This window comes from Schistocerca piceifrons, chromosome 7 (assembly GCF_021461385.2).
Source record: "Schistocerca piceifrons isolate TAMUIC-IGC-003096 chromosome 7, iqSchPice1.1, whole genome shotgun sequence".
NCBI classification, from domain to species: domain Eukaryota; kingdom Metazoa; phylum Arthropoda; class Insecta; order Orthoptera; family Acrididae; genus Schistocerca; species Schistocerca piceifrons.
In genome coordinates this window covers 579,508,649-579,533,336 of record NC_060144.1, presented here as the reverse complement: position 1 = coordinate 579,533,336, position 24,688 = coordinate 579,508,649, and the positions used below count along the sequence as shown (strand labels likewise).

General features: G+C 41.1%; 1 protein-coding gene across 1 annotated transcript in view; it reads left to right on the top strand.

Moving 5' to 3' along the window:
* The window catches only part of LOC124709092 (probable cytochrome P450 6a14), an 88,947-nt gene that overhangs the window by 31,674 nt on the left and 32,585 nt on the right, over positions 1-24,688 (top strand). The window contains exon 4 of the mRNA XM_047240739.1: positions 9,161-9,382. Within this exon, the coding sequence (XP_047096695.1) occupies positions 9,161-9,382 (222 nt within the window). The remainder of the gene's footprint in view (positions 1-9,160; positions 9,383-24,688) is intronic.

Here is a 24,688-nt window from a genome sequence, read left to right as displayed (position 1 = left end):
CCATCTGTGCACCCAGTAATGTTGAGTAGGTGCAGACACCAACAAGTAACTTCATTTCAGTAGAAGCAGTTCCATTAGTGGCAACCAGCAATGCTGACTAGGTGCAGACAGCAACAAGTGACTTCATTTCAGTAGAAGCAGTTCCATTAGTTGCACCCAGCAATGTTGAGCAGGTGCAGACACCAGCAAGTGACATCATTTCCATAGAAGTAGCTTCATCTGTGCACCCAGTAATGTAGTGGCACCCAGCAATGTTGAGTAGGTGCAGACAGCAACAAGTGACTTCATTTCCATACAAGTAGTCCATCAGTTGCACCTAGCAATGATGAGCAGGTCCAGAGAGCAGTCCATGATATTCACTATCATTGATCACACTGTTCATCAGACTATATAAGCACAAATTAAACATGTCCTAGTGGCACCAATCATGTAGAAAAAGTACAAGTAACAGTCCATAATATTCACTATCACTGATCACACAGTTCATCAGCAGAAATTAAACATGTCCTAGTGGCACCAATCATGTAGAAAAAGTACAAGTAACAGTCCATAATATTCACTATCACTGATCACACAGTTCATCAGCAGAAATTAAACATGTCCTAGTGGCACCAATCATGTAGAAAAGTGCAGGTAACAGTTCATAATATTTACCCTCACTAATCAGACAGTTCAGGCATGAACAATAGTTTAAATGCACATACAAATGCTTTTACACTAAACATACAAATCATAACAAACACACAAATGATGTCAGATAATTTTCATATTAACTATTACAAATACTCAAATATCAGTAAACCTATAATATTTATGGGTGTCAGTGCAAGCCACTACAAACAAATAAAGTAATATTTACAAGATAGGTGGGTAGGATTAGGAAAGGAAAACACACAAAACACACTCATTCATCTTTCATCCACATTAAGTACTACTGTGTAATTGAATAGTGTTAACTGTGTAAATGCAATTCTGTCAAAATCTGATGTTCATCATGTGTATCAAGTAGTAGTGGCAGCAATGTATAACAGTCAATAATAGTTAGGTCAACGTCATAGTCATCATGTCAAGACCAATGTTTGCCAAGCCAGATCAAATGTACTGTTGTTGAACAACTGTCAGTGAGCCAAGATATGCAAATACTTCCTCTCTTAAAAAAAATATATACTGCTTAGTGATTTAACAAAGTGTGTGTATAGACTATCTTCCTTCTACTTTAGTGTTCTAGTCTGCTATCTTCATCCTCCTCGTTCCATAAGACCAACAAAAAAAAATATGCATCTCACTTACTTTACCTCTTATCCACCAAAATTCCAATAATCATCAACTTCACACAATCTCAATAATACCTCAATAATACCTCTTCAATACGTCGATACATATAAACCTTATTGCCAATATATGCTCCTCACTTACTTTACCTCTTATCCACCAAAACTCCAATAATCATCAACTTCACACAATCTCAGTAATACCTCTTCAATGCGTCGATACATATAAACCTTATTACCAATATCATTTCACTTCCATAACAACTCTTTCCTCTAGTCAGTCTCCTCGAACAAGTACAGATAAAATCCTAATGCAAACTTCAGTTCATCATCCCATACAATCTGAAGACACATTGTTAACACACAACCTCTGTGTAATCCGTCTGACCCAAATCTTCTACTCATTATGAATTATAAACAACAGAAATGCATACATGTCCTCTAACAGACTTAGTTCGAATAACTTTCAGTAATTAAGTACGATTACGGAGTGTGAATGATCATAATATTTCACAGTGTGTACACCACTTCAAGAATTATGGCAGAAGCAAACATGTAGAGTATTTCTTGTGTCAAGTGTCACTTCCTATTTCAATTGCTCACGAAGAATGCAGTGTAATAATTGTTAATGGTCTAAACCTAGTAATGGTATGTCATGCCGTTAGCTTCCTTCCTATTAGCACAAAGTTATACAGTTTCCATAAAACCTCCAGCTCATGTGACTTCTATGAAGTTTCTTGTACTAATGTCGTTCGTAGAATTATAGCAGTTCATTTTCTTATCTTAAAAATATAAGGCACTTAGCGTAAGCAAAACAAGCAATAGCGAGTAAATATACCAGTAGAGAACAGAATGTCAAAAAGTGGATGCAGCACAATCCTTACAACGAGGCTCTGCCAAGCGAACAATCTATAATTAATACAATAGTGTGACCTAAACTCTATGTTCGTACACTGTACAACAGCATTGCTATATACCAAATTAAAGAGTAGTTGTGACAACAAACAGAAATGTATAAATACGCAAACCATACGCATAGCAGCAAACAGGTCATTAGCATCATATCAGCATAAGCAAATAAATGTTCATATGTCATCTTAATAAGTAAACATGAAGGCGCAAGCAGATAAATCACAAAGTGTAACTTACATACATATCAGCACAACTAATCAGGTGACAATTATAATTTAAATAAATAAGCACAGCAGGCACATAATTAAAAAATATGGCATCAGTGAAAAAGCAGTGCAGCCAAGCGATGCATACTATACACAAGTTACAACCCAGTTCATTAATAATCATTGTCAAAATCAGTTAACGTACGCAAGCACGTCGCTTCACAAGTAATTTCATAGAACATGAAATTTAGCACAAAGTATGAATCACGTAATCGCGAGCAGCAAATCACGTCTAAAGTACGTACCTAAGTGGAAATATGTTACCTGAAAAATAAACTCAATTAATAGTTACCCTTTTTAGTTTATTAGTTTCTTCTTCGAAATTACATTCTTCCTGAAAATTTCTCGATAGCACGTCCTCTTAACGTCAGAGACACACACAATTTACCTGAAGTTCTTAAATACACTCCTGGAAATTGAAATAAGAACACCGTGAATTCATTGTCCCAGGAAGGGGAAACTTTATTGACACATTCCTGGGGTCAGATACATCACATGATCACACTGACAGAACCACAGGCACATAGACACAAGCAACAGAGCATGCACAATGTCGGCACTAGTACAGTGTATATCCACCTTTCGCAGCAATGCAGGCTGCTATTCTCCCATGGAGACGATCGTAGAGATGCTGGATGTAGTCCTGTGGAACGGCTTGCCATGCCATTTCCACCTGGCGCCTCAGTTGGACCAGCGTTCGTGCTGGATGTGCAGACCGCGTGAGACGACGCTTCATTCAGTCCCAAACATGCTCAATGGGGGACAGATCCGGAGATCTTGCTGGCCAGGGTAGTTGACTTACACCTTCTAGAGCACGTTGGGTGGCACGGGATACATGCGGACGTGCATTGTCCTGTTGGAACAGCAAGTTCCCTTGCCGGTCTAGGAATGGTAGAACGATGGGTTCGATGACGGTTTGGATGTACCGTGCACTATTCAGTGTCCCCTCGACGATCACCAGTGGTGTACGGCCAGTGTAGGAGATCGCTCCCCACACCATGATGCCGGGTGTTGGCCCTGTGTGCCTCGGTCGTATGCAGTCCTGATTGTGGCGCTCACCTGCACGGCGCCAAACACTCATACGACCATCATTGGCACCAAGGCAGAAGCGACTCTCATCGCTGAAGACGACACGTCTCCATTCGTCCCTCCATTCACGCCTGTCGCGACACCACTGGAGGAGGGCTGCACGATGTTGGGGCGTGAGCGGAAGACGGCCTAACGGTGTGCGGGACCGTAGCCCAGCTTCATGGAGACGGTTGCGAATGGTCCTCGCCGATACCCCAGGAGCAACAGTGTCCCTAATTTGCTGGGAAGTGGCGGTGCGGTCCCCTACGGCACTGCGTAGGATCCTACGGTCTTGGCGTGCATCCGTGCGTCGCTGCGGTCCGGTCCCAGGTCGACGGGCACGTGCACCTTCCGCCGACCACTGGCGACAACATCGATGTACTGTGGAGACCTCACGCCCCACGTGTTGAGCAATTCGGCGGTACGTCCACCCGGCCTCCCGCATGCCCACTATACGCCCTTGCTCAAAGTCCGTCAACTGCACATACGGTTCACGTCCACGCTGTCGCGGCATGCTACCAGTGTTAAAGACTGCGATGGCGCTCCGTATGCCACGGGAAACTGGCTGACACTGACGGCGGCGGTGCACAAATGCTGCGCAGCTAGCGCCATTCGACGGCCAACACCGCGGTTCCTGGTGTGTCCGCTGTGCCGTGCGTGTGATCATTGCTTGTACAGCCCTCTCGCAGTGTCCGGAGGAAGTATGGTGTGTCTGACACACCGGTGTCAATGTGTTCTTTTTTCCATTTCCAGGAGTGTATTTTATAGAACCGTATCCTGAAAAATACTGAATGTTAATAACATAATTCATCAAGTCACTATAGCTTTATACTGAATTTAATCGGAGAAATTAAACTGTGTATTTGTTTACGGCTGTCAGTGCATTCGCACTGAGCGCTCGATCAGCTGTAGGCGCGTGACGTAGGAAGCAATTGTTCGCGGTCAACGACTGCCTTGTGCGGCGCGCAGACTTGACTGTTGCTTTGATTATGTGCCGCCGCCAAAACACAGCGCGGTATCCTTGTACTCTCCGCATGTTTACATCTAGCTGTTGGTTTCTCAAAAGTATGTCATTCCACAAAAATTTTAACGTTTGATATGTGATGTATTCCCTTAGAGCGTCGTGATTTAAGAGTTTCTACTTCGACAGCGTTATCATGAATAATTTTGCGAATTCTATATGGACCGTTATAAAACAGAAAAAATTTGCGACACAAGCCCTTTCCTTTGTGAGACAAACGGTGGGACTTAATTAACACCTTCTGACCAACTGACAAGATTTTTGAACGACCAGGACGTTTAGCTGATCTCTCTCTTCTAGCAGCCGCAGATGCAATATTTCGTAGAGCCAGGTTGACAACTTCAGAATGCCGCAGTCTCCGTGAAGGCGGAAAAGGAACGATTTCAGAAATGCGATTTGTCAGTGCTTTGTTTTTTAATATCAATATAGGCGGTAAAGAAGTTGAATCATTAGGGAGTTCATTCAGAATGTTTTGAAAAATATGAAGATACTGATCCCAAGTTCTGTGATTCTGATGACAATAAAGACGACACAATTTATTGATTTCCTTCATCCATCTCCCTGAAGTGTTAGATTGAGGGTGAAAAAGTGAAATGAAGATTGGTTTAATTTTACGACGCTGTAGAGTACGAAGCCAGATTTAGAACGAAACTGTGATCCATTATCTGATATAACCTTATCAACATGACCAACTTCTTTAAGAAAATGTTTGATGAAAGCATTAGATACTGAACGAGCTGTTGCGTTGCGTAACGGTGTAAAACACACATATTTTGACGTCAACTCCACTGCTACGAAAATGTACGCAAAACCATTAGTAGATCGAACCACTGGACCGAACAAATCGACTGCAGCCATCTCCTTTAATTTCGCTGGAATGATAGGAAACAACGGTGCTCTGTGAGAAACTGTTGGCGGCTTAGCCTTTTGACATAATTTGCATTTGGCCAGAACAGATCGAATACGTTTTTCCATATTACTGAAGTAGCAATTTTCTCGTAATTTATGAAAGCATATTCTGGGACCAAAGTGTGCATAACTGAAATGCGTGTACCAAATCAATTTATTGACCCACTCATCAGGAATACAAACTAACCAAACAGAGTTGTCGACCGATTTTCGTTTAAAAGGGAATGTCATTGCGAACTGAATAGCATCTAGTTTCTCTGGATCAGGAAGAATACCTTCTGTAGCAATAATGTGACCGAGAAATTTCACCTGAGAACGACCAAATTCAGATTTTTGCAAGTTCTCTGTAATACCAACTCTTGCAAAGATACGTAATAATGAATCCAAAATTTTGTTGTGCTCACTCCAAGAATGTTTAGCAATAAGAGTATCGTCCACATATGAAGTAATATTATCACGAAGATAAACAAGTAAAATTTCATTTAAACTACAAATGAATGCTGCTGAAAATATAGTAAGTCCAAACGGTAAATTACAAAGTCACTTTTGGGTAAATTAGTCAAATCCGGTTATTGTTTACTTACTCTCTAGATTGATTGATAGTCGAAGAGTTGGTTTGACAGATGCAAAGAATAGTAAAAGAGTAGGCAGCGGTACAGAAAACTAAAAGAGAAATAGCACCACTACAGCTCAGGGCCTTATGCTCGCTACGGCACATATTCACTTAGAGTAGTGAATCCCCTGAGGACATTAATAACTGCACATAATTTCCAGTTTGTGACTTAGTGGCAAATTTGGCGGAAGTGCGTACATAAATTGATCTAACCATGAACATGGATGTATGTCATTCTTAGAATTGCGGAAGATCTTAAATTTCCGAACAGTCAAAAAGTGTTTATAGTCAAAGTTTTCGCCTCGTGGCGACAAAGACCTGCCGCGCCTGTCCCTGTCCCAATGATGGCTATTGTTAAATTCACGCGCCTGGCGCTCTCTTGTTGCATCCCGTAAATGAAACAAATTATTTTCTTCAAACCCCTCTGCTACCTGTGATTCTAAATTTCTTCTGCTATCTTTTCCTACAATTTCGCCTTCGATCTGTTTGACTTGCTTTCGTAATGCCTCAACTTCCCTTTTAAAGCGTTCATTAAATTTTCCCTGATTTTCAACATGTTTATTTATGTTCTGATACTCTTCGGTTTCTGCAAATGACAATGGTGCTGTATCATCCAAATCTCTGTCCCCATGTAAACTAAGATTTGTCAGTTCATCTGAAATTTCCTCAACTCTTTCCGATAAGTCACCTAATTGTTCTTTCTGGTTATTTACGTTTTCCGTAAGTGTCGTGACTCGGGTTTCAATATTGACACATTTGGTAGTTAACTGTTCATATTGTTGTGTTAGATTATTTAATCTGTCATTTGGTACGGATTCCTCGATTCTCTCAAATATTTCTTCCTTATCTTTTGCACGTTGTAAATTTAACTCTGAAAATTTCTGTACTATCACGCGATCTCTTTCTTCCTGTTCTCTATCCTGTTCCCTTTGTCTAATCTCTACTGCAACTAATCTATTATTGTGAGCATTCAAAATGGGTTGGACGTCTTCTCTGATTTCTTTCTTTAATTCATCTTTCATATTTTTGAAACATGTCCCTATTTGTGAGTCTAACCGTGTTTCCAAAGTTCATCGTAAAGTTCCCATCTCTGTTTTAAATTCAGATCCTAACCGAGTTTCCATTGTTCCCATCCGTGTTTCCATTGTTCCCATTTCTGTTTTAATTGTCCCTATCTCTGTTTTTAATTCAGATTGCAAAGTTCCCATCTGTGATCCCAAATGTAATATAGCATCCATCAACTGCTCCATGTTAGCCGGTTCGAAATTCTTTTCGCCCCTAACATTTCCCGCAAAACTAACTTCCTTCTGCATAGCCATAAGGCTATCTGTGTTCGATACTATTCCAGAATCTTCTGTCGTTAATCTCAGATTCTGTGAAATTTCTGATTGAGAAAAATTTTGAAATGGTTCCGGACTGTCTTCCCGACTTATTAAATTATTTTCAACTCCATTATTCATCATACTGTTGTCCTGTGTTGGCGAGTTCGCCATGTCAACAATTTCATCACTCTCACTATTCATCATTTTCGCCTTTTTCATAGATCATGTAATCATTTACAAAACATACAAAAAATTCGTCACTGTACGAAAATTACGCACAATGACTCTTTATCTCCAACAATACCATACACACAAGATGTTTCCCTCAAACACGATTAACGAACAATTGAAATAATTGCACTAAATTGTCAAACCCATAGACAAGACAACAAATTTAAATTTTGGAAAATATCATTAGAAGAATGACAATTACCAAATCTACACATGCAAAATAGACTACAATTACTAAACTACAAATTACTACAACAATACTACTGTCTACTACTTTTTACAATCAGAAGAATTCCAAGGGACGATCCTGGCAGGGTCGCCATGTGCATGGGAGCTTAATTACATAAGATTGAAATATTTTTAGTTTTTTTGGTATGTCCGATTACGCTGTGTCTCGTAAACGGTTGGCCATGACTGGTATTATTATGCAATCTGACTGCATGGAATAACAACAAACAATGAAAGAAAATTTTCGTAAACACAGTTAATTAATTAAGTCCCCAGCAACTATAAAACCTACTAAACCAAAGCACAAGTATAACTGTTCTGTATGTGGAAGTATGACTCAACGCACATCTGGCACGGTTCTTCTTCAACAAGACAAGAATTTTTAAATACCAATTATACTGACGTGATAAAAGAAAATTAGAAATACGATAATTGCGTAAGGAAAGCAGAATTACACTCTAATACAAGAACACACGCCAGATGCTTTGTTGACTGAACCTGTAATGCATTATTTAGGACACTGAAATAAAAACAAACGGAGTTAATTACCTCGTTTATATTGATGAAAATCATTCTAATCTTTACATTATATCTCAACCAGAACTCTCCAATATCACATCTCAGCAAGCACTGCCTAATAGCACATCTTAACAAACACTCTCTGCTACAACATCTCAGCACAGACTACCACGAGACCTCGACAGGCACTGACTACTACGAGCTCTCTCCAAGCACTGACTACTACGAGCTCTCAACAAACACTGACTTCTACGAGCTCTCGACAAGCACAGAGTTCTACGAGTTCTTAACAGGCACTCTAGTACGAGCTCTCGACAAGCACTGTGGAGGCGGTTTAATAATACTCTTTGGCGCAATCTCTGGCGCAGTGGCTCAGTGTAGCCACCTTTCAAGGTGTCGCCACCGTCGTCAACCTAGTGTGAATGCTCTTAAAAGCTAATCATTTACATATCACAGCATCTTCTTCCTGTCGGTTAAATTTTGCGTCTGTAGCACGTCATCTTCGTGGTGTAGCAATTTTAATTGCCAGTAGTGTACTTAATATATCTGAACGTAAAATGGGTAAATTAATTTTGCACAGGAAGTATAGAATGTTGAGACTTTATTAGAAGATAATTCAGACCTGAGAGACTAATGGTTTGTCTGTAAATTTATTTTTCACAAACATTGATTTTTCTCAAAACTTCATTTCTGTGGTTTGGGCCCTTATGGTTCCCACTGGTTCAGTTTATTTTCTGAGAGCAAATGACTGAGCGCAGTGTGGATCTCTACCAGACTAACGTTGGTCTACGTTGTTGCAGCCTTCACAGACGACCTGTTCGCTGCACAGTGTTTCGTCTTCTTCGTGGCCGGTTTCGAGACGTCTTCCACGACAATGAGCTTCTGCATCCACGAGTTGGCAGTCAACCCCGACGTGCAGGACCGCCTCAGGTCTGAAGTCGACAGTGTGCTCAGTAGACACGGCGGGGAGGTGACGTACGATGCCGTACAGGAGATGACCTATCTGGACATGGTGGTCGCAGGTGAGGTTGCTCCTCCTCGTCTCACAACGAATACTTGAACCACCGGCACCCGTGGAAAATGAAAATTTGCCCCTCCGAACGCGAGGCGTATGGACACCTCGATGAAAAGTTCTCGATTTTCCATCCGGTCGGCGGAGTTGAGGTGCTGGGATTTGTCAGAAGATGATGGGTATGAAACTCGTCGAAGCAGTGCGTTATCTCAGCACCAGTAGGCTGCTGAAGACCCGAGAGGTTCACATTCACACACGTGAACACAAAATTTTCATCGGGAATGAGGGTGTTCAGTAACAGAACTAGCTCCCTTTATGTCAGTTTGTTGCCGCGGCTGACTTATATTAGTCTAACCCAACACTTTTCTTAAGTACTTACCACTCAACACGGTTTCATCACAATATAAAATGACATAGACAGTTCCAGCTATAACGCGCTGCTTCCTGGACTCGGGTAGGCGGGCCGGTCCCGGATCGAATCCGCCCGGCGGATTAACGACGAGGGATGGTGTTCGGGCCAGCCTGGATATGGTTTTTAGGCGGTTTTCCACGTACCGCTAGGTGAATACCGGGCTGGTCCCCACGTTCCGCCTCAGTTACACGACTCGCCGACATCTGAACACGTTCGCACTATTCCATGAATTACACTAGACGCAGACAGTTGGGGTACACAAGTTCCATTCCAGGAGGTACTGGGTGGCGGCAGGAAGGGCATCTGGCCACCCCTTCATCCTAACCCTGCCAAATCCGTTGCTAACAATGCCGACCCTGCGTCAGTGCAGGACATGGCACCAGTGAAAGAAAGATAGAAGGACAGTTCCAATTATCAGGTGGTCATACGCAGTATCAGCTACCACAAATGTCATTGGAACTGTTCAGTTAATTGCTTTGCGCATTTTCGAGAGCTACTTGACACTTCTGAGATGTATGCATTTTTTTCACATGTCCTTTCAAACGAAGCTATGGCATGAGTCACACCTAATGGTAGTAGAGGTGTTTTTGTTCATTAACACGCCGCAAGCTGTCCTCTTTCCTCGGTAACGAGCTCCTAATTCATTCAAGTCACTTTTGTTTGTATTTCTTGAAGAAAGACGCTGCGTCGGCAGGAAATGAAGGAACCTTATGTCTTTCCACTAGCTGAGGCTTCAGAAGGGAAAACGCCAAGTCTTTGAAGAAAATCCTTCAACTCCTAATTTATTTCACCTCATTTGCATGGTTTGGGTATTGATTCCTGCTATATCCAGTAGAACACAGAATACGGCCAATAACCATCTTCTTGTCACCCCTGTGACGGAATTCGCCCATCCCAGCTGCTCGAGTGCGTCGACCCCTTCTTTTCTTACCTTCTAACACAAAACTATCTCTGGTTGAATTGTAGCGTCGTCAACGGTTTCTAAGCCGTGCATAGTTGAAAGTAGTAAAAATGCATATTTTCCGTACAAACGAAAAAATGGACAGCCCCACGCTCTCAGGCAAAACTTCTTGTGGAACCTCGCGTTTGTTTTCTCTCGCTCTACCGATGCATGCTAGCCGTTCTTTCTTTCTTTTCTTTTTAACTAGGAGGTAACTGAGGAATTGCTGTTGTACCAGTTATCTGTGGAGAAGTTTCTCCCAGACCAGTCTATGTCAGTAGCAAGCCGTCCTACAACATCACAATGAGAACGAGAAGCATCGTATGGTCCTGTAGTTTGTGTCCCACGATTCCCGCAATACACTTGAATGTTACTTGTGAAGAACGTTTTAGCCCCAACTAAATCCAAGCTCTTTAAGCCATCATTCGCCGGTTTGTTCGGGATATACTAAGCAAAAGAGCAGCAACCCCGGAAAGCGTACCACCGTTCCTCTATTACAAATTTGCATACACCGTAAGTGTCGTTACAGTTGACCATAACTTAATCTAGTTCTGCCTTAATACGGTGAATTTATCACTTGCTGTTCTTTCTAGTCCTGTGCTCTTGTCGTAAAAACGGATACAACGTAAAAGGAACAGAAATCTTCTACTGCTCATCACACATCACCGATAGAGAATGACTGTTCACGGCCATCATCGTGTTCTTGTTCAGGAACTGAATCATGGTCAGTTTGTTTGATAAGTTCCACTTCTCTCACAGGGTCGTCATCATTTTCGATGTCTGGTATCGCGTTACACCCTAGATGCTCGTTGAATAGCCAGCCAAACTCGTTACCAGTATCAATATGGTGTCTGTTCTTTCGGACATGGCCGAAAGAACAGACATTATTGATGACCTGCAGCCGTCTATAACAAAATTAGAGTTTTGTATTAATACCTTCACCTGCTGACGGGCGTTGATATATATCAACGGAGACAGGTGAAAATGTCTGCCCCGACCGGGATCCGAACCCGGGATCTCCTGCTTTCATGGCAGACGCACTATCCATCTGAGCCACCGAGAGCACAGAGGAAAGAGTCACTGCTTCCCGCAAGACCAACATTCTAACCTTATATGTCCACACACACTACATTCGTAGTGTCACTACACAACGCTCTCAATGTTTTCTCTCTCTGTTTTGTTCGGATGCGCACATATTACCCGAACTCTTATGGGACTTGGTAAGAATGTCGTCCACGAGTAATGAGTGAGTTCGGTAGGGACACTACGAATGTAGTGTGTGCACATGTAAGATGAGAATGTCGGTCTCGCGGGAAGCGTGCACGAGATAGTCCGAGCAATGGCACTATCCTCTATGCCCTCGGTGGCTCAGCTGAATAGTGCGTCTGCCATGTAATCAGGAGATCCCGCTTACGAGTCCCGGTCGGGGCACACTTTTTCACCTGTCCCCGTTGATATATATCAACGCCCGTCAGCAGCTGAAGGTATTAATATGTAATTCTAATTTAGTTCTAGACGGCTGCAGGTCATCAATAGTGTCTGTTCTTTCGGACATGTCCGAACCCGTTACCGGTTAGTTTTCATCTCGTCCTGCATACAGTGACAAGAACCCGCTCGTTACATGTTATATTTTGCTGCTCTTAAAAAGTAACGATTTAAAAGTGAAGGAATACGACAGGGCACGTGGCGTACGTTGTATACGAAGGTTGCACACTATCTCGTTATTCTATACTAGCTGAGAGAGCCGACGTTGTCCGGGTATTTCTTTATTCCAATTTTCTATTAGCCCATCTACTCTTTTCCTCTCTCTCTATCTCCTCCTCCAACTCTCCCTGTTCATCTCCAACCTTTTCCTTCCTCTGTCCGTGTCACCCTCTCTCCTCTCTCTGTACATTTCTCCCTCCTCTATCTCCACCCATCTCTTCCTCCTCCTCCTCCTCCTTCTCCTGTCTGTGCTTGTCATCTCCTTCACCCTTGGTGTCTGTCCACATCCTCGATCTCCCTTCTCTCTGCACGTTATCACACTCACCCCAATAGTAGTCTGGTGGTTCTTACTGCGGCAGTATTTCCTTCCAGATCGTAGCCAATATGTGAAACATATTTGATTTAAATCGTTCCAGGGGCTTAGGATGAGCTTCTTACCTATTGCGTTGCTCGCACACGCACATGTCAACTATATTTCACACATATTCAACATATTACACGGGTATTTCTGCACATATTTCACTCGTATACCTAGCGAATTTTGACCTGCAGTTTCATTTTCACGCTGCTCAATGTTCTTGACATCGTATCTCCCGAACTATGTGCTGTAAAAAGGTATAATTTTCCAGGCGCATCCAATGGTATACGTGCCTGCTGTCTGCGAAATGTCTCGCGAATAGATTTAGCAGCAAAGAAGTTATAAATTAAAACGTCATGCACAAGGTGGCAGTTTTCTCTCGCATCTCACGATTTGATGTCATATCTCCTGAAATGTGAGTCGTACAGTGTGATATGTTTTTGTAGGTACATTAGCAAGTAGTGTGGACACTGTCGGCAAAAAGTGTTGAGAATAGAGTTAGTAGCAGCGAGGTAATAAATTTAAACGTCTTGCATAATGCGGTAGTCTTTCACGCATTAAGCGTTTATAAAGTTGTATCTCCTGAAACAAGTGTCGTACAACGATATAATTTTTCTGATAGATTCAGTGGTATATGTGAATACTGTCTCCAAAATGTGTCGCGAATACAGTTAATCGTAAAGAAGTAATAAATAAAAAGTAATACTTCATGTGAAAGTTTCACTGCATGAACAGTTAAAATGTAGAAACCGATGAACTGACCTCCTTTCATCATTTTGTGCGAGTCATCAGCAAGAAAAGTTTCGCAAATTTTGAAATTAAGTGTAAATTTAGTTGGATGTAAATCTCTAAGTGCATCCATGCTGCCACGCGGGATTAGCCGAGCGGTTTAAGGCGCTGTAGTCATGGACTGTGTCGCTGGTCCCGGCGGAAGTTCGAGACCTCCCTCGCGCATGGGTGTGTGTATGTTTGTCCTTAGGATAATTTAGGTTAAGTAGTGTGTAAGCTTAGAGACTGATGACCTTAGCAGTTAATTCCCATAGGATTTCACACACATTAGAACATTTTTTTCCACCCATTCTCAAATAGTAGATGCCTAAGTTACAGGTATTTTCGCTTCGTGGGCTACATTGCTTTTTCACCTTCATTCCTTTGATAGTTGGGTGGCTCTTAACCCTCGCATTGATTTCTTCCAGCCTTGAACTGATATGTGTCCAAAATTTGCTTGAGATCGTTTCAGTTCAAAAATGGTTCAAATGGCTCTGAGCACTATGGGACGTAACATCTATGGTCATCAGTCCCCTAGAACTACTTAGACCTAACTAACCTAAGAACATCACACAACACCCAGCCATCACGAGGCAGAGAAAATCCCTGACCCCGCCGGGAATCGAACCCGGGAACCCGGGCGTGGGAAGCGAGAAGGCTACCGCACGACCACGAGATGCGCGCAGATCGTTTTAGTGGTTTAGAAGGAAATGTGGAACATACATACATACATACATACACACAGGGTACGTACGTACATCCGTATTTATAATTTGTATGGCTCACTGCAGCGCACTTGGCCGTATGAAAGCACAACTTATCATTGTGTCAGTGGAATCAATACTGAATGAATGGGTACGCGCTCGCAATTGTAAAACAACACTGGATCGGTCCAGGTGATTGGCGCACTTTATACGTAGTCGCACACGCTCGAGTGTTAAACAGTGATTTATCTCATACAAAGCTAGTTTATTTTATCGTTGTTTGATTAAACTAAAAGTAAACTGTGATTTAGTTCATACATGTTTACCTTGGTAATATGAAAACAGCAATTATGTACACGTGTGCAAACTACGTCGCGTGTCCACTCGTTAGATTAGATTAGATTAATACTTGTTCCATAGATCATGAATACGACACTTCGTAATGATGTGGAACGTGTCAGGTTAATAAAAGATGTCTGTACAAGATATTACATTACACAAAATATTGCATGACACTAATGTTTAAGTTGGTTTTTTTCCCTTAATTTAGATCTAAAACTTCAGCCAATGAGTAGAAGGAGTTGTCATATAGAAATTCTTTTAATTTATTTTTAAATGTTAGTTGGCTATCTGTCAGGCATTTGATGCTGTTTGGTAGGTGACCAAAGACTTTTGTGGCAAAGTCATATTTAACCCTGAATAGTGAAGATCATCCTTTCTCCTGGTGTTATAGCTATGCACACTGCTATTACTTTTGAACTGGGTTGGATTATTAACAACAAATTTCATAAGTGAATATATATACTGTGAGGTTACTGTGAGGATCCCTAGATCCTTAAACAGATGTCTGCAGGATGACTGTGGGTGGGCTCCAGCAATTATTCTGATTACACGTTTTTGAGCAATGAATACTTTTCTACTCAACGATGAATTACCCCAGAATAAGATGCCATACAAAAGCAGTGAATTAAGGTAGGCATAGTAAGCTAATTTACTGAGATTCTTATCACCAAAATTTGCAATAACCCTAATAGCATATGTAGCTGAACTCAGACGTTTCAGCAGACCATCAATGTGTTGCTTCCAGTTTAACCTCTCATCAATGGACACACCTAAAAATTTTGAAAATTCTACCTTAGCTACAGACTTCTGTTCAAAGTCTATATTTATTACTGGAGTTGTGCCATTTACTGTACAGAACCGTATATACTGTGTTTTGTCAAAATTTAAAGAGAGTCCGATTGCTGAGAACCACTTAATAATTTTGTGAAAAACATCATTTACAAGTACATCACTTAGTTCTTGGTTTATGGATGTTATTACTATTCTTGTATCATCAGCAAAAAGAACTAACTTTGCATCTTCACCAACGTGGAATGGTAAGTCATTAATGTATATCAAGAACAGTAAAGGACCTTAGACCGAACACTGTGAGACCCCGTACTTGATACCCCCCCCCCCCCCCCAGTTTGAGGAATCAGCTGTTGTTTTAACATTACATGAACCACTTATTTCAACTTTCTGCTTTCTTCCAGTTAAGTATGAATTAAACCATTTGTGCACTGCCCCCCTCAAATCTTAATGATGCAGATTATCCAAAAGAATTCCGTGATTTACACAATCAAAGGCCTTTGAGAGAACACAAAAAATACCAATGGGTGATGTCCGGTTATTCAGAGCATTTAATATGAAAAGCCTTTCTGAAAACCAAACTGACATTTTGTTAGTACTTTATTTTTACAAATATGGGAGGCTACTCTTGAATACATTACATTCTCAAAAATGTATCCCCCTTTTTATGCAATGGCATATTTCAGTCTACCGGGGAAAACACCCTGCTCCAAAGAACTATTACATACGTGGCTGAATATCCTACTCATCTGTGGCGAACAAACTTTAAGTACCTTGCTGGAGATGCCATCAATTCCGTAAGAGCTTTTACTTTTCAGTGAGTTTATTATTTTACTGATTTCAGAGGGAGAGGTTGGTGGAATTACAGTTGTTTCAAACTGCACAGGTATGGCCTCTTCTATTAGTAGCCTTGCCTCTTCTAGTGAAGACCTAGATCCTATTTTCTCCACAACATTTAAAAAATGATTATTGAAAATATTTTCAATTTATGATTGTTTGTTAGTACACTTGTCATTCAGTGTTATGGCACTAAAGTCTTCCTGTGCTCTTGGTTGCCCTGTTTCCCTTTCAATAATATTCCAAATTGCTTTATTAGTAGAGTTACTGATCTCAGACATGATACACATGCTTCTGGACTTTTTACGGTTGCAAAACATTCTTATTCCTTTAGTTAGCCAAGGTTTTTTATATGTTGGGAAAACAGTTTTCAAATACCCTTAAAAATGTATCGTGAAATAAGTTATATTTCAAGTTTGTATCGGGTTCCTTATACACTTCATCCCAGTCTAGCTGCTGTAGGCTTTCCCTAAAGTTTGCAATATTTATATTGTTAATTGAACACACTGCTTTGAAAGTATGATTTGATATACTGCATGGAGCTATGTCATGTACTGTAACTAGCTGTGCACCATGATCTGAAAGACCACTCTCAACAGGATAAGCATTTATGTCCTTGAACTTATCATGGTCTATAAAAAAGTTATCTATCAATGTACTGCTGTTCTTTGTTATCTGAGTAGGAAAATCAGTGACAGAGCTGAAACTGAGTAATACTACAATGTCATTCTTCCTATTACACTCTTTCAGGGAATCAACATTGAAATCCCCACAAATGATAATTTGCTCCCCCTTGTCTGACAGATAGCACAACAAAGCATCCAAGTTTTCTAGAAATAGCTGGAAATTCCCTGATGGGGACCTATACACAGTTACAATTTTGAAAGTGCCATCATTTACTTTAAGTTCAGTGGTACATGCTTCCATATGTTGCTCTACACAAAATTTTTTAGTTTATAAATTGCTTACACTGTGGAAGCTTTTGACATATATGGCAACTCCTCCTCTCATTATATTATCTCTACTTACATGTGCAGCTAATTTGTACCCATTGGTGCTAACCTTTTGCATATCAGTGACAATGTGATGCTCAGACAGGCATAGTACATTTATTACATTCTCAGTTTCTATATCTTTAAGCAGAAGCTCATCAATTTTATACTTCAATCCCCCAATATTTTGATGAAATATACTAACATTATTTTTCACTTTACTTTTGTGAGTATCTTGAACTTTTTTTAACATCTTTAGTATTTGGCTGGCTGAGTTTCCCACTGGACACTGATCTTACACTAAAAAAGAGTTTCCACCATGAGATGTAGTTCCTCCCCCCTTAAATTTCCTGCTATCAGTCCAGCCAGTTTAGCCTTCTCTTTCTTGTTGAGGTGTAGGCCATGTCTAGTATAGTCCCACCTACAGAGTGAATCAACAGGAACCACACCAATGTGTGACCCTGCACCAGATCCAAGTAGCCGTTCCAACTCCAAATTAACTCTCCTGACAGAAGAGCTCAAATGAGGTCTGTCGTGGCGCTCCAGAACCGACACAAACCCAACACTGGTATGACTCGATGTTGACGCAATCTTTGCCAGGTCACACTCTGTGCTGTACCCCGGATCTCTGTCAATACTGTTGCCCGGCCCAACCACAATAACCACGGTATCTTCCTTAGTAAAGCCTCTACATAGTGAACCTAAATCCTCTGTCACCTGCCCCAGTCCAGCACTAGGTTTGAAAAACCATGTGACCTGGTATTCTGACCCTAATTCATCCTGCAGAAGTTGGCCCACACCCATAGCATGCGAACTACCTAGCAACGAGACTTTCTTTGTCTTTGCATACTTCCCTACATTCTTATTCAATTTGCTGCTGAAAGCTTGTCTACACTTCTTCTGTGAGAGGCTCATCAGTTTCTGACTGAAACAACAGGTCAAACCTATTTTGTACATTAATAACAAAGCTTTCAGAAGAATTTCTTGGTCTGTTCCTTATGCCTGTTGCCACTTCCCACCCCTGTATACCCTTCTCCCCCCTTAACCTGCCCAGTTCTCGCCTAGCCTCATCTAACTCAGCCTGAAGGGCAGCAATTTTCCCCTCCTGTTCCACAATCTTTCTATCTCTACTGCATAGCCTACACAACCACTGATGAGTCTCACTCATTTTCCCAATTCCAACGCCACTACAATCGCCCCAATAAAAGAAGTTACTACATCCATCACACTAGACCCCGGAGCTAACGATTCTACGGCACGTCAGGCACTTTACACACATGGTACAAATCGATTTTAGTGACAGAAAGACAATTAAGTTACCGGAAAACAATGAAAATACGTGTACGAAAAATTAGGCCTACTCGCGACTATGTAAACAGTGGTTCAGATGTTTTCTACTGGAAATTACTTAAGAGATGACGATACTCTACAGATATAAAGGGGCAGCAAACGTATTTAGCACTCTAAACTATCAGTAAATGCACTTAAAATTGCGGTATGAAGTTTAATCTGAAAGCTCAAAAGTAAGGCCTGGCCGCGATATGTAAACAAAACGAACTTTACGTGATTACTGTGAAAATAGCGACTAACAAGGGGAGGCCGCCAATTGTGAAATTCAGATTCGATTCATACTGCCCATAATAAAAGCTCATGGCCAGAGGTGTAATGTGGCAAAGCACCAAGATGCACTTCTCAGCCGTTGTCAAGAAAATCGACAGTTAAAATAAACCGTTGCGGTGAAATACTCTCTACGATTAATATTTTTCTACAGCGTCGTGGCGCAGCGGTAAGCGCTCCGGTTCGAAATCCGAAGGTCACCGGATTGAATCTCGCGCCATGCTACTTCTTTTTGTATTTGTTTTTTGTAATTCAAATGTGTGTATATTCACACACACACACACACACACACACACACACACACACAAATAAATAAATATATATATATATATATATATATATATATATATATATATGTTGTTGTTGTGGTCTTCAGTCCTGAGACTAGTTTGATGCAGCTCTCCATGCTACTCTATCCTGTGCAAGCTTCTTCATCTCCCAATACCTACTGCAACCTACATCCTTCTGAATCTGCTTAGTGTATTCATCTCTTGGTCTCCCTCTACGATTTTTACCCTCCACGCTGCCCTCCAATGCTAAATTTGTGATCCCTTGATGCCTCAAAACATGTCCTACCAACCAATCCCTTCTTCTAGTCAAGTTGTGCCACAAACTTCTCTTCTCCTTAATCCTACTCAACACCTCCTCATTAGTTATGTGATCTACCCATCTAATCTTCAGCATTCCTCTGTAGCACCACATTTCAAAAGCTTCTATTCTCTTCTTGTCCAAACTAGTTATCGTCCATGTTTCACTTCCATACATGGCTACACTCCATACAAATACTTTCAGAAACGACTTCCTGACACTTAAATCTATACTCGACGTTAACAAATTTCTCTTCTTCAGAAACGATTTCCTTGCCATTGCCAGTCAACATTTTATATCCTCTCTACTTCGACCATCATCAGTTATTTTACTCCCTAAATAGCAAAACTCCTTTACTACATTAAGTGTCTCATTTCCTAATCTAATCCCCTCATCATCACCCGATTTAATTTGACTACATTCCATTATCCTCGTTTTGCTTTTGTTGATGTTCATCTTATATCCTCCTTTCAAGACACTGTCCATTCCGTTCAACTGCTCTTCCAAGTCCTTTGCTGTCTCTGACAGAATTATAATCTCATCGGCGAACCTCAAAGTTTTTACTGCTTCTCCATGAATTTTAATACCTACTCCGAATTTTTCTGTTGCTTCCTTTACTGCTTGCTCAATATACAGATTGAATAACATCGGGGAGAGGCTACAACGCTGTCTCACTCCTTTCCCAACCACTGCTTCCCTTTCATGCCCCTCGACTCTTATAACTGCCATCTGGTTTCTGTACAAATTGTAAATAGCCTTTCGCTCCCTGTATTTTACCCCTACCACCTTCAGAATTTGAAAGAGAGTATTCCAGTCAACATTGTCAAAAGCTTTCTCTAAGTCTACAAATGCTAGAAACGTAGGTTTGCCTTTCCTTAACCTTTCTTCTAAGGTAAGTCGTAAGGTTAGTACTGCCTCACGTGTTCCAACATTTCTGCGGAATCCAAACTGATCTTCCCCGAGGTCCGCTTCTACCAGTTTTTCCATTCGTCTGTAAAGAATTCGCGTTAGTATTTTGCAGCTGTGACTTATTCAACTGATAGTTCGGTAATTTTCACATCTGTCAACACCTGCTTTCTTTGGGATTGGAGTTATTATATTCTACTTGAAGTCTGAGGGTATTACGCCTGTCTCATACATCTTGCTCACCAGATGGTAGAGTTTTGTCATGACTGGCTCTCCCAAGGCCATCAGTAGTTCTAATGGAATGTTGTCTACTCCCGGGGCCTTGTTTCGACTCAGGTCTTTCAGTGCTCTGTCAAACTCTTCACGCAGTATCTTATCTCCCATTTCGTCTTCATCTATATCCTCTTCCATTTCCATAAAATTGTCCTCAAGCACATCGGCCTTGTGTAAACCCTCTATATACTCCTTCCACCTTTCTGCCTTCCCTTCTTTGCTTAGAACTGGGATTCCATCTGAGTTCTTGATATTCATACAAGTGGTTCTCTTCTCTCCAAAGGTCTCTTTAATTTTCCTGTAGGCAGTATCAATCTTACCCTAGTGAGACAAGCCTCTACATCCTTACATTTGTCCTCTAGCCATCCCTGCTTAGCCATTTTGCACTTCCTGTCGATCTCATTTTTGAGACGTTTGTATTCCTTTTTGCCTGCTTCATTTACTGCATTTTTAGATTTTCTCCTTTCATCAATTATATTCAATATTTCTTCTGTTACCCAAGGATTTCTATTAGCCCTCGTCTTTTTACCTACTTGATCGTCTGCTGCCTACACTACTTCATCCCTCAGAGCTACCCATTCTTCTTCTACTGTATTTCTTTCCCCCATTCCTGTCAATTGTTCCCCTATGCTCTCCCTGACACTCTTTACAACCTCTGGTTCTTTCAGTTTATCCAGGTCCCGACTCCTTAAATTCCCACCTTTTTGCAGTTTCTTCAGTTTCAATCTGCAGTTCATAACCAATAGATTGTGGTCAGAATCCACATCTGCCCCTGGAAATGTCTTACAATTTAAAACCTGGTTACTAAATCTCTGTCTTACCATTATATAATCTATCTGATACCTTTTAGTATCTCCAGGATTCTTCCAGGTATACAACCTTCTTTCATGATTCTTGAACCAAGTGTTGGCTATGATTAAGTTATGATCTGTGCAAAAATCTACAAGGCGGCTTCCTCTTTCATTTCTCCCCCCCCCCCCCCAATCCATATTTACCTACTATGTTTCCTTCTCTCCCTTTTCCTACTGACGAATTCCAGTCACCCATGACTATTAAATTTTCGTCTCCCTTCACTACCTGAATAATTTCTTTTATCTCGTCATACATTTCATCAATTTCTTCATCATCTGCAGAGCTAGTTGGCATATAAACTTGTACTACTGTAGTAGGCATGGGCTTTGTGTCTATCTTGGCCACAATAATGCGTTCACTATGCTGTTTGTAGTAGCTAACCCGCATTCCTATTTTTTATTCATTATTAAACCTACTCCTGCATTACCCCTATTTGAATTTGTATTTATAACCCTGCAATCACCTGACCAAAAGTCTTGTTCCTCCTGCCACCGAACTTCACTAATTCCCACTATATCTAACTTTAACCTATCCATTTCCCTTTTTAAATTTTCAAACCTACCTGCCCGATTAAGTGATTTGACATTCCACGCTCCGATCCGTAGAATGCCAGTTTTCTTTCTCCTGATAACGACGTCCTCTTGAGTAGTCCCCGCCCGGAGATCCGAATGGGGGACTATTTTACCTCCGGAATATTTTACCCAAGAGGACGCCATCATCATTTAATCATACAGTAAAGCTGCATATATATATAATTCCCGGCAATCAGTTGCAACAATTATGCATATAATAAGTTGTTGAGAGTCGTTTGTCGTGGAAAAACTGGCAACTTCGAACATCATTATGTTTTCCGCAAACAAAGTTGTATTTCACAAATGTTATTAATTGTCTTCATAATGTTAACCACGAATAGTTAACGGAAGACGTAGAAACGATATTCCGAATACGTATAGCATTAGTCAAACGTTCGAATTAGAATAGAAACCCCACGAACACAAATGTGCTGTGGCAGGTATGAAATATAAACTCCGTTACTCGCTCGTTACAGTTGAAGGACAGATGCTGAATGGGCCGAAACGAGCCGCCGCATAACAGCGTAGTTGCCTGCTAACTTCGAAAGAAGGTAGATGCGGTCCCTAGCGCAAGTTATAACATCGTCGAAAATCAGTGCGGGCGTGAGAGCTTTGGTACACCCAGTTAAACAAACGGAAAAATGGAGGTACAATTGGAGAGCGATCAGCCTTCACCAACATGCATAAGCAATTCATTAATAGTATATATATATATATATATATATATATATATATATATATATATATATATATATATATATATATATATATATTGGAATAGAAACCCCACGAACACAAATGTGCTGTGGCAGGTATGAAATATAAACTCCGTTACTCGTTCGTTACACTTGAAGGACAGATGTTGAATATATATATGTTGAATATATATAGTTTGAAATTTTGAAATTTTTCGATGTCTGCCGTCAACACTATCTGGTAGGGACACCCGTACCGCGCAGCGGTACTACAGAAGTCGGATATATATATATATATATAATAAAAAAATGTTGCATGGCGCGAGATTCGATCGGGCGACCTTCGGATTACGAACCCGAGCGCTTACCTCTGCGCCACGACACTGTAGAAAATCGTTAATCGTAGAGAGCATTTCACCGCAACGGTTTATTTTAACTGTCGATTTTCTCGACAACGGCTGAGAAGTACATCTTGGTGCTTTGCCACATTACATCTCTGGCCATGAGCTTTTATTATGCGCAGTATGAATCGAATCTGAATTTCGCAATTGGCGGCCTCCCCTTGTAAGACAAAAACCTTTAATGGTACGCTTGAAGAGCACTATACTTAACGTAATAAATTAGTTTAAAGTGTTGAAAACAGTTTATTACTACTTAAATTACTTATCTTGTACGAGAGCTGTGACTCAGACGTCCGTACAGCAGGCGCAGGGCTACGAAAAAAATGAACGGCGTGATTGCTCGACGGTTGAGGAAACGATTGAAAAGAACATGCTGTGGACGGATAGGAGATCACTTTCTTTTAAATTAGTCCTTTCACAAGTTTGATGCTGTTCTCCATTTACATTTGTATGTTTCTCCGTAACTCCGACTTAAATGGCTGGCAGAAACTTCGTTGAACCACTTTCTCACTATTTCTCGATAGTTTCAAGGTCTAACAGCTCGGGGAGAAAACGACCAGCTAGGCAATTCCGCGTCAGTTGTAATTCCACTTCCTTTATAACGATGATCATTCCTCTGTATTGAAATTAGCGCCAAACAAATATTTTTGCACTCGCCTTAGAAAGGTAGGAGACTGAAATGTCGTGAAGAGATCCTGCTACAACGAAAAACCCCTTTGTTATAATAGTTGCCACCCCGACTCTGTATGATATCCTTTACAGTGTGCCTTCTATTTCGCGATAGCAAAAAACGAGCCTTGTTTGAAATTTTTCGATGTCTCCCGTCAACACTATCTGATAGGGATACCCGTACCGCACAGCAGTACTACAGAAGTCGGACAAGGGAAGTGTAGGCAGTCTCTTTAGTAGACCTGTTGCTTTTTTTAAGTGTTGTGCCAATAGCACGCAGTCTTTGGTCCTCTGTCACTACAACATTATTTATGTGGTCGTTCCAATTTAAGTAGTTAGTAATTGTTAGCTCTTGGTCCACACATCTTGCGAACCCATGGGTGAAGGGTATCAGACGGATGCCACATTCCTTGACTTAGGGAAAGCGTTTGACTCGGTGCCCCACTGCAGACTCCTAAGTAAGGAACGAGCGTATGGGATTGGTTCCCAAGTATGTGAGTGGCTCGAAGACTTCTTAAGTAACAGAACCCAGTACGTTTTCCTCGATGGTGAGTGTTCATCGGAGGTGACGGTATCGTCTCCAGTGCCCCAGGGAAGTGTGGTAGGTCCGCTGTTGTTTTCTATCTACATAAATGATCTTTTGGATAGGGTGGATGGATAGGGTGGATAGCAATGTGCGGCTGTTTGCTGACGATGCTGTGGTGTACGGGAAGGTGTCGTCGTTGAGTGACTGTAGGAGGATACAAGATGACTTGGACAGGACTTGTGATTGGTGTAAGGAATGGTAGCTAACTCTAAATATAGATAAATGTAAATTAATGCAGATGAATAGGAAAAAGAATCCCGTAATGTTTGAATACTCCATTAGTAGTGTAGCACTTGACACAGTCACGTCGA